Source organism: Primulina tabacum, chromosome 16 (assembly GCF_025594145.1).
Source record: "Primulina tabacum isolate GXHZ01 chromosome 16, ASM2559414v2, whole genome shotgun sequence".
NCBI classification, from domain to species: domain Eukaryota; kingdom Viridiplantae; phylum Streptophyta; class Magnoliopsida; order Lamiales; family Gesneriaceae; genus Primulina; species Primulina tabacum.
The window spans coordinates 30774718-30785914 of NC_134565.1; the positions used below are offsets into that span (position 1 = coordinate 30774718).

The following is an 11197-nucleotide window of genomic DNA, read 5'->3' on the forward strand; positions in this document are numbered from 1 at the left end:
TTACAGTGATCTCTTCCTTTCAACTCCTCCCTAGTGGGTAGCTTGTGATATGAGGTGAATGTTATAAACTTTTCCTTCACTAGGTGATCGAAAATTTCCTCCGTCTTTGATGCATCAAAAGTATAGGGCGTTTTCACTGGAGGGATGTTTTTCTTGGAAATTCACTTTTGCGTTTCAAGAAAGGGACAATACGCGATCCGGAATTTGCTACTTCTGCCAATGGAACTTCCTCCATTTCCTGGAAATAAGAGCCCACTGTAGACTTTCTTTTATGACTCTCCTCCCTTAACAATTCCCCATACTCTGAAACTTTGGCAGCAAGTTCATAAAAATCACGGAATTCCATCCCTTGGAATTTCTTTCTAAGCTCAAAATCGAGCCCTCGTTGTGCCATCTTCACATATTCTAACTCGGGGAGGAAAACTCGGCATCTGCTTCTCACCTTCTTGAATTTACAAATAAAATCATTAGCAGATTCCCCGGGTTTTTGAACCACCCTTGAGAATTCCGCTATACTGATCTCCGGCATTGTTCTGAAGAATTGTGTATGGAACTGACGTTCCATATCATGCCAAGTCATAATAGAGTTCCGAGGTAGCGTTGCATACCACGTGAAAGCAGTGCTGGTCAAGGAATTGGGGAACAAACGTAGCTTGTAATTGGAAAAGTTCTCCAAATTTGCTAACTGCCCACACTGAATTGTAAACCTGGCCACATGTTCCACGCTAGATTGACCATCTTCCCCGAAGTATAACGTGAAGTCTGAAATGTGGTATCCTCTTGGATAAGGGTTGTCACGATCCACAACATCAGGATACGGTTTATAAAATTCTGGTCGGTTGATTGGCCTCATTCCTGGGCCATACAACTCTTGGATAACATCACGTACCGTCTCAAAATCCAACACTGGAGTTTGTCGTACCTGGTGCGGAAGATAGATTGCCCCCCGGATTTTATTCCCCGAACCTGGCACTGAATATCCACGCATTCCCCCATCACCATACATCCCTGGATGTAAGTTAGGAGACGTCACAGAGAACATATTACCAGCCATTTGTTTACTGTTACTGCAATTTTGGAATTTAAACCCCAATTCCTCATCCCTTTTGTGCGGAGGAGTGTACCTTCCTGCCCTAGCAGATTCAGGAATCAGTGCTTCTCCGAAGCGGCGATTTTCACCTGCTTGAGGAATCCCCGATTCTTGGCCTTGATCTTTAAATAGTTTAAGGTATGCTTCTTGAAGTTTATCATTTTCTGATGTAACAACCTCTCCTTTTGCAGACTTCCTCCATTCCTTCACCTCTGCCACAAATTCCATCATCACAGTAGCGAGAGCTTGGGTCATTTCTCTAAGATCACTGCGGATATTCTTTTCCATAGTCAACATGAAGTTTGTTGAAGGTCCATCACCACCAGAAACGACAACTCCTTCTTTCATAGTCTCCTCTTCAAACTGGTGAACAAGTCTTTCAACAGTTCTTCCATCTGCATCAGTTTCTTCTTCATGTGAGCGATGACCTTTCCCCTGTGTTGGAGGAATTCCCTCATTCTTCTCAGTACGCTTTGGAGGCATTTGGTCCCACCGGGCGTGCCAAATTGTTTATCACGAAAATTGCGGGCGTGCCAGGCACGTGTTCGTGCCGAATTTGTGAAATAATCTGACTTCTAATCAGGCGTTGCGAATCTCGATTCGATCGTTTATTCTAATTCCCTCGAAATAGCTCCAAAAATAAGAACGTGAAATGAGGAATATAATGAAATTAAAGGAGGAATTCATAAGCAACATCATATTTATTATGTCGTTATAAATTCGAACAAAGCTTTCACATGAGAATTGGATGGACATCGCTAAAATCTATAGAAGCGTTTGCTGGAAATGGCAATAAACAACAGAGCAAATAAGAGAAATTTTGCAGAAAATTTGCTGTAGCTTTTGGTCTTGAGTTGTCGGGGGCTTTTCTGATTATTCCTTCTGCTTTTGTCACCCTCCACGGGGGAGTTTCAACCACATTCCACGATCTCCCCACGATTTTCACGTCGTGTAATGGTGCATCGTGCTTTTCCTTAGGCCAACCGCTATTCTCCTGGGCTTTTTTTTGTTGGGCTACTGCTCATGCTCAAAATGTTTGTCAGATTTTACTTGGGGCATTTCACTGGTCTTGGTATGTTATATTTTATTTTTCTATTTAAAGATCTATCGTTAATCAATCTTTGATATACAATTTTTTGAGTTTAATAAAAATCGACACTTTTCTCAATTATATATTCCCTGGGAACAAAAAAATGTCTTGATGAACAATTTTAACATGTTGTAAATCATTTCAGTTGCATTTCGTCTAAGATACCAATTTTAGAAATGACAACGTATGTTGTTGGATAAGGCAAAACTTGTATGAGACGGTCTCACGGGTCGTATTTTGTGAGATGGATATCTTATTTGGGTCATCCATGAAAAATATTATTTTTTATGATAAGAGTATTACTTTTTATTATGAATATCGATAGGATTGACATGTCTCATAGATAAAGATTCGTGAGACCGTCTCATAAAAAAACATGCTCTTTAGATAAATACACAAAGAGAAGTTTACAAGTTGACGTTAAAGAAAAAATAAGAATGGTGTACAAGGTACTAGGTAGTTAGAGACGCTATCAGACAAAGTAGGTTTTTTTTTAAGAGAACATTTTAAAAATAATGCTGTTTTCTTTTTCCTTTTTAAAAATAAAACGGTGTCTGCATGTAGAGACCTATTTAAAAAGTGAATCATGGGTTCCTAATTACATAATTTATTTTTTACAAAAATAAACTTTTCTTTGGTAGGGAAAATTCTATTTCTTTATATATATGTTTGTTTATTTTCCATTTTGATCAATCATATTGCTAAATTGAGTTTATTATATCTTGACAATTTAGTCATTTTTTTATCGAGACGAGTGATATGACATTGTATACATTAACGTGACATCGGCTCCAACACCACATCTGCCTCAGTCAGAAAAATTGCTAAATTTACAAATAATAATATTAATATTTTGCAGCACAAAAAATCAAAATCATAAAGAGACCACCTTGTAAATCGGGGCTTACTTGATTTGAACATTCTTTGCATAAGCAGGGAGGAACATATTTGTTGGGAAGAATAGAGGGTAAAACTTTTCCTAGTGGATTTACGTACCTCTGACAACAATTATTTTTGGAAGTTCCAGAACAAGGAAGGGGTGTCTATTGTTAACCTGTCCATAAGTAATCTGAGTGCAGCCTATGAGTAAAATTCAATTGGGGAGGGAGATTAGATCAAGCTGTAGCCTGTAGGAACATGAACATCAGCTTGAAACATCGCCTAATTTCCTGAAGTTCTTTTCTCCCAATCATTACTGATAAATCTGTCTTATATCAAGTAAACGGTTTTTATGACGATGGATCCTACGGCTGTTACTTTTTCATATGCAGTGAGTAAACTCCGGGCTAACGCGTTAGTACACATGTTGTATGTATTTTTCTTAAGAAGAAAACGAAAATAGAAAAAATTTCTATACGCTGTATGGACAGTCATGTCTAAATATTTACCGATTCTAGTGATTTAATTTCAGCAGAAGTTGGGCGTACAGGATTTCATTCCATGCGTCTGGAACCCCAGGGAGGCACCAGTGGCTGCAATCCTGAGAACTCAACAATGACTTTCTTGCTTCATCCGACATGTTTCGTTTCCTATATATAGATGGATGCCCGTCTTTCCGATAATCCGTCATTCGTGTCACATTCATGTAACTTACCACCTCGCTTCTCATTCCTTTTAAAACATTCTCCACGACCCTCATCCATGGCAGATAAATCGACAGCGACGTCTCGTTCTCTATTGGCTCCGTTTCGCGATGACACTCCCCACCAGAGTTCCACTGCCCACCACTATAATATAACGAGGTTACTAGACAGTTATGCTTGATATTTAGAATGTAAACAAGAATACATTACTTGAAATGAGATGCTGAATAACCCCTAAAGAACACTAGAGACTTCACGGGATCGATATTGGCCTCGATCCATCTTCCCCAGGTGGTCAAGGCTTTTCGAAATGCCTCTGTGGCTTTCAGGTAACTGTATACATGGCTCCCTTCTTGATAATAGTCCTTCCTGAACAACATTCCAAAATATTCATATTTATCAAAAAGTTCTATAAATACAATATATCATTCTTAACATACCCTTTGGAAGTCTTCTCATGAGTCCACCAGTGACCACTATTGAACACAATTATATCTGCGTTTTTATACTTATCTGCAGAACTCTCTATTAAATCAAGTCGAAGTGTTTCCTTCTTTGTTCCGTTTCTTCCTTTGAATTCCCATTCTTGCACCAGAAAGGGAGACACGTGAAACTCCACCGAAAAGTTATAGTCCTATAAAGAAGAAAATAGTTGAATTAAACAGAAACAAAATCCCATGGATCAACTTAAACTACTTACCTCAAATATAAAGGAAAAGGAAGCTTCTGTCCGAAATTGTTGCCTCCCCAACTCTTCATAAACCTTTTTCTGGTCTTTCACAGAGTTCTTAAGTATGCAAATAAGAGATTCCCACATATTTCTGTTCAGAGAATCACCAACAAAAGCAAGCCGTTTTCCTCTCAACAGTTCCAGCATATGACTTCCATCCAACCTGAACAACCAATATAGAAGATCAATGTATTTAATCTGCAAACGACAATAATAATAAAAAAAATCACAGTAGTTGATTATAAAGAACACCTCGGAAGAGTGCAATCCTTTGGCTTCCACTTAAGTTTGTGATAGGCAGTATCAGGCCTACCGTTACCAAAACAGTTGAACTGTTCATCAATCAGAGAACAAGAACCGGGGCTGTACAGTGGGTAGGACTCGTCCCTCACCCACTTCCCATCAAATAAATCGCAATTCATCAGAGATTTTATCATCGAGATTTCCATTCCAGAAGCAATGGTTTCGAAGTTGCCTGATTCTGGTGGGATTTCATTGTTATTAACTGTTTGATCCAAGACTTCAACTTCGTTAGTTTTCTCGTCATCACGAGTCAGATTTCCATAGAAACAGGGTGGCGCAGAAGAAGAATCAGTGTAGGGCCTAAAGGCCAGAAACATAGTGGAAGCAATGGAAACAAAAATAATGCCATAAGCAATGATTCTGAAAATGGAGAAATTAATTCTTTTAATATAGGCCATGGTGGGACGCGAGAAGTTTGCAGTTTCTGAGTAGTTTTCAGAAATATGTGTGTGAATTTGTGTTTGAAAATGAGGGGGGAAGTCATGTAGAAGAGTGATTGTGAGAGTTTTGAGTTTGCAGGAGTGTGGAGTTGGAGAGATTACGAATTTGTACGTACGTACATGGAATAAAAATATTATTGTTCTTTTCTATTTTTTCCCTGAAGATAGTTTTCGATTTCACGGATCTCGACATAATCATTATCTTGTCGATTTAATTTGACATTAAAATATCAAATTTGATATGAAACTTGGAATCTAAGATTCAACTGTAACAATCTCTTTTCACTAAGATTATTCAAAATAACGATATCATTTTTTAAAGAGTTAAAAACACCCGAGGCATAGTTTGGTACATGAGATAAGAGAGAGATTGATAAATAATCCTCCTTATCTCATGTTTAATATCTTTTTAAAAAGTCCATGATAATATCATGGACCCTTGATAAATAATTTTTTAGAAGGATAAAATGTCCGTTCTATTAGGTGTGATAATTTTAATTTAATGATAAAATACACTACAAATGACTTAATTGCCCTCAATTTATAAATGATTTTTATAAATCTATGCTAGTATGTAGAAATTAAAATCAAATAAATATTTTTATTTATTTTTTTATATTATATAATATGATAATTATATAAATGAATTCGAGATAATTATATAAATAATTTTTATAAATATCAATAAAATTATTAGTATCACTCGATTAATCTTAAAAATTGATATTTGACTTGACTCACAAAATCAATAGCTCAATTATCATATTATATAATATATAAAATTAGGTAAAAATAAATAAATCATACAAGCACTATCGACGCATGAACAGATAAAAAATATGAACTCAACAACAACTTTGAAATTATAAAATTTATTATGATAAGGTTAATTTTGTCATTACAATCTAATATATAAATTTAATCTCTCTCATTAAAATCATACCAAACATTAAATATAATATATTACATCTTATTTATCATTAATTTATCCTTATATTATATATCACATGTTTATCCTATCACGTGTACCAAACTATACCTAATAGTATCGCATGTTTATCCTATCATGTGTACCAAACTATGCCTAATAGTATCGCATATTTATCCTATCATGTGTACCAAACTATGCCTAATAGTATTACGTTATTTTAATGAATTAATATCAAATCTCTCATCCTCGACAGAATTGGTTTTAGAGATTGACAAGCGGCTTAAGCATAAAATTGAGTTTAAAAAGCTTAAGAACTCGTCAATGGCGTTTGGAGCGTTTTTGGACTGAAAATAATGATGGGAGAAAGGAAACAAGGTACTTGTGTCCCAGAAATCGGAATCCTCCCCATTCCTCGCCTTATGTTCGGCCACGAACATAGAAACAAACATAAAATACACAAGCAAGATTTCCCAGCTCTGCCACCTCGTAGGACGCAGCACAGGCAGGTGACTGGTGAGCTTCAAAATGGAGCTGGATATTGGGAATAGATTTCACCGGTTATTGGCATCATCTCAAAAATCTTATGTCACGCCATTTTGAAGATTATAATGTATATATTAACCATCGTTGTTTTGAAGCATTCGATGATATTCTGCATGTAGTTACATACATTATTTGTATGATACTTATTTTATCTCTGGATAAGCTATAAAGCATGCACTGTGTATTATGCAAATATTTGGCCTTTCTTTTCTAGTTTTAGTACAAGAAAAACCGAGATTATTAAAAAGATGGACTGACATTTAATGTTTCTTCTAATCGACCAATAAAACAATGTGATGTTTGCATTGTGGTTATTTGTCAATCCAAAAGGAAGCACGACATTCTGCTGCCACGAAATATATTGATATCTGATTTATATTGTTTTCAAGATGTCTGAGGCATGAAAAATAATTAATATGTAGTACGAGACTCTCGGGAAACTTCAGTTATTTTGATATCTTTGCAGTAAGTTCTCTCACCAATTTAGCAGCAACCATGGCTGTCATCCCATCCACAGTGTCCCGTTGTGGGTTGAACTCGACAACATCTGCAGCTACGACATCCCCTTTGAGATTGTGAATGATGTTGAGAACATCACGGAATGAAAGGCCACCAGGCTCAATGTGGGATACCCCAGGAGCAAACGCTGGATCTAGACAGTCCAAATCTACTGAAATATACACCCCTTTTACACCCTCGCCAAGTTGCTGAAAAAAAATTGCAAACGAGAGAGGAAAACTATAGATTAGAAAGGACTTTTTCCAAGAATTCATTTTTGTCGTTGCTCATTTACAAAAAAACATAAAATAGTAGATGACATCAAGTATTGGTTTTGAGAGAGAGAGAGAAAGAGACCAGATTCTCTAAGAAGTCCCGATCCTTGGAGAAGGTTCGCATTTCATATTGCTCCACACCAAACCTTTTACCTTGTTCACGGCCTTCCTTTGTTATTGATCTGATTCCAACCTGAATCAAATTCACCAACTTTGAGGTGTTTGAGGGGGGGAAAAACAAGAAAATTTCTTTCTACTCCAATGTCAAAAGTCTGGCTTCTGTAGGAACACTTGAAAGGACTACATAATTTGCATAGGCTGAGTTTACTAAGCTGATGCTAGTAAGGTATGAAAGAGAGAACACCACGTCCGCATTTAGTGGAAAATTGAAACTTTTCAATAATCCCCACTAAAGCTGAACTTATCTACCAAGTACGAAAATTTGAAATAAAAATAAAAAACGAGGGAACAGTTTGTGAATAGGCAAAGCTAAGCAGTTGACAACTATGAAAGTTTTAATCACTATAATTTGCATGACTTTCATTGATAATTAGAGTTATCCAAGAAAAAAAGAGTCAAGATATCATTCAACTTTTAGCAATAATGCATGATAAAAGACAAGGTCGGAGACAAATTGGCTAAAATCTGTGATCTCACATCACCTGTAAGAGTCGCCGAGCAAAGCCGCCCTCCATAATTCTCGCAAAAGAAGATGCATGAGAATATTTGTTCCCCTCAAAACAATGATAAATATCAGGATGAGCGTCAAGATGAAGAACATCCACAGGTCCTCCAAGCTTTTCGGACACTGCTCTCACCACCGGAAATGAAATCGAGTGATCACCGCCTAACACTAACGGGCGCAGTGGAGGCTAAAGCACCAACAAAAAGATAAAAATTATAAACAAAAAAATTCATGTATTGTGCAGAAATAAAAATCCACAGACCTATGTAAGTAGCAGGAAACACTTTAAATCCCTAAGGTTGGATTTTGATAGAAGGTTGAGGGAATTTGATTTCAAATACACATCTCAAATCCATTGTATCCATCTGGCTCAAAATGAGACTGAAGGATTTGAAATCGTTTGTATTGCCCGAGTATATTTAAAAAAATAATTAAATTCATTCTCCAACCTAGTCATTTGAAAATTGAAATATATGCATTTCAAGTCCTTTTATTTGAGATCCTCACACAAATCAAAATCTATCAATCCAAACACATCCTAAGTAAAATAACACCTCGTCCATCACTAGCTTCACAGATTCACTGATGATACTCATCAATCTGTCATCATCTACACCACAATCTCGCAACTCCTGCACTGGCACATCACCTACGTCAGTTAAGACTCTTGGATCATTTAGCTCTTCACCTGCATAGGTTGTCACTGTGACGTTAGGATATTCAAATTGTTAAACATTCTACAGAAGATAACAGAGAAAACTAGTGATTCACTAGTTACAAGTAGTATCAGCGACAAGTTTATTATGGTAGTGTTATCATTAACCAAGTTGATTAGAAGAGTACTGTCAAGATTATTGTAGTTTGGGAAGCAAGGGAGGAGTCACTAGCTATATTTCACAAATGAACACTACAGACAGAACAAAGAGATTGGACCTGAGGCATTAAATTTGACAAAAAATCACAAAATGAACATGGATGCATAATTGAAATAACAGGCATTGTTATCCAGTTAAAAGCAAGTTGGTTCCTCCCCAACTGGCTTTGTGTGTAACACAACAAAAAATAAAAAAAAAATGCAGCTGCATAAGAAGGGAATGATCTAATTTTTTTAGTACTGATATGTCCTCATCCAAGAACAACTGACACTCCCCTAGATAAAAACATGTTATAACTTATATCAGACCAACTGATTTTACAAGGTTGAATATTTTCATAACAATAAGTATGTATCAATACCTCCTTCTGTGGTGGAATTGGTGCTTCCGCACCAGATTGCCTCTCTAATTCGAGGAGGTGCAAACGCAGGCCCTTGGAGAAATGAGGAGTTGTGTCCTAGCGGAACTCCAAGAAGAGAAGATGATGCTACAACCGGTCCCAAAGCTCGCAGTAGTTCTCCCTGTTACAGAATATAATTAACCGTACCAGAAATGAAGATCAGGAGCAAACTCCCTTGAACTGACTATGAAGGAAAGTGGCATTGTTTGGCCAACAGATGTAAACTAGCTTGCAAGGAGCTATAAATTTCATAAAGAAATAAGCTCTGTACCTAACTAAAATTTATCAAAAAAAGGTATAATATAATATGTGGCTTGTCGAAGTCTAATCAAAAAAATTTATGACTCCATTATTTTGGGAATCGAACAAAAATGCTTCAAGCCATCTCTCAGTTAGAATTCAGTATAAAATAATGCAGAACTGGGTAGTAATAAAATTTATGAACAAGAAAATAAACAAGTGTAACAGAAAACATAAGCTACCTTGAGCTTTGCTCTCTCACGGATAAGGGTCAAGGATGCCTCAATCACACGATTCTGGCCTTTCTCTATCAATTCTTTAGGAACATTCGCTGCATTCAGCCTCTGCAAGTAATGAATTCCCATACTCCCAATTATCTTCATTTTTTTTCCTGTTTCGGGAACTGCAACTCTCCTGCAAAATTCGAACTCCCTGTTAAGTATGTGTCTTTATTGTGTTTTTTGGTGAGTGAATAATAAAAGATACGTGCTTCATCCACCGGTTCTGTTTTTAGAACAAAGTTACGCACAAAAATAACCCGATCTCTGCCAAAAACACAACGCCTTACAGAAGCCAAAATCAATTTTCCTTTTTTTTTTCTCCATGCGCAGGAGGCCAGATATTTGAAAAGAAAATAAGTAAACAAAATTTTTTTATTCAGTGTAATTTATCGAATACTTAATTAATTAAATTACTAAAAAATGTAAAAATCAAAGCCAATACTTCAAAGTTCTACAAACATTCTAGATTCCAGAAAATTCTTACCAAAAACAAAAGAATTCGTAATGGTTTAGATTTAAAAAAAAAACACTTTCAAATTTATGTGAATAGAAGTATACCTCATGAAGCCTCAGACGAGCAGTAAACAAAAGCCTTGATATAATTCACGGCCGCATTCCACTCATTCCACAAATTTATATGCCGCAGAAATGGGATGCGGGGATTAGGGTTCTGTACGTAAAAAAAGGAAGAATCTAGGATTTTTATTTAGAATCAAATTGTGTTGGCTGTCATTAATTGGACCGTCTTTTGAATTGATGTCAAATTATCCAATCAGGTCATATTTTGAATCGCATTTGACCAATGTCAATTCATTAAATGTTTGTTTCCTTTTATAATTTGAAGAACCGCCATGCCAACAGGCGGCGTAAATCTCCGCCGCCGCCGCCGGTGTTTGGCTGGCTGATAGCAAAGGTAATTTGAATCTGAGCTTTCACTATAAGCCATTAATATTGTTAAATACGTGAATCTTCTTCAAATGGGAATCGGTGATTCTTTATTGTACGACGTATTTTTCCATGATGAAATTCTTAATATAACATATGTTTTTATATGCTCTTTATCCTCGACCTCTGTGATGTACTTTCCTAAGTAATTAATGTTTAGTGAATATGTTTATTTGTACATATAAAAAGAAACATTAACAAATAATATTTTAAGAAATAAGTCTATTGTGAGACGGTCTCACGAATCTTTATCTGTGAGACGAATGAACTCTATCGATATTTCACAAT

The 11197-nt window shown here is 36.2% G+C and overlaps 2 protein-coding genes across 2 annotated transcripts; both read right to left on the reverse strand.

Annotated features, from left to right (window-relative positions):
- Positions 1-3543: 3543 nt before the first annotated feature.
- On the reverse strand, positions 3544-5326 carry LOC142529559 (protein trichome birefringence-like). Its single transcript, XM_075635111.1, has 5 exons — positions 4746-5326; positions 4464-4656; positions 4204-4397; positions 3974-4132; positions 3544-3907 (listed from the first exon to the last, which is right to left on the reverse strand). Exons 1-5 carry the CDS (start codon positions 5192-5194, stop codon positions 3574-3576), a joined length of 1329 nt encoding a protein of 442 aa, XP_075491226.1. The 5' UTR covers positions 5195-5326; the 3' UTR covers positions 3544-3573.
- A 1621-nt stretch (positions 5327-6947) lies between these two features.
- Positions 6948-10796, reverse strand: LOC142529545 (arginase 1, mitochondrial). Its single transcript, XM_075635095.1, has 7 exons — positions 10523-10796; positions 9926-10097; positions 9405-9564; positions 8723-8856; positions 8146-8355; positions 7566-7676; positions 6948-7417 (listed from the first exon to the last, which is right to left on the reverse strand). Exons 1-7 carry the CDS (start codon positions 10525-10527, stop codon positions 7157-7159), a joined length of 1053 nt encoding a protein of 350 aa, XP_075491210.1. The 5' UTR covers positions 10528-10796; the 3' UTR covers positions 6948-7156.
- Positions 10797-11197: the final 401 nt, after the last annotated feature.

Coding starts and splice junctions, on each gene's coding strand:
- LOC142529559 (XM_075635111.1), bottom strand. CDS start 5,194: ATGGCCTATATTAAAAGAATTAATTTCTCCATTTTCAGAATCATTGCT. Junction 4,133..4,203: donor CATGAGAAGACTTCCAAAGG/GTATGTTAAGAA, acceptor AATGTTGTTCAG/GAAGGACTATTATCAAGAAG. Junction 3,908..3,973: donor TATTCAGCATCTCATTTCAA/GTAATGTATTCT, acceptor GTTATATTATAG/TGGTGGGCAGTGGAACTCTG.
- LOC142529545 (XM_075635095.1), bottom strand. Junction 8,356..8,722: donor TGAAGCTAGTGATGGACGAG/GTGTTATTTTAC, acceptor TTGGTGCTTTAG/CCTCCACTGCGCCCGTTAGT. Junction 7,418..7,565: donor GGGACTTCTTAGAGAATCTG/GTCTCTTTCTCT, acceptor ATTTTTTTTCAG/CAACTTGGCGAGGGTGTAAA.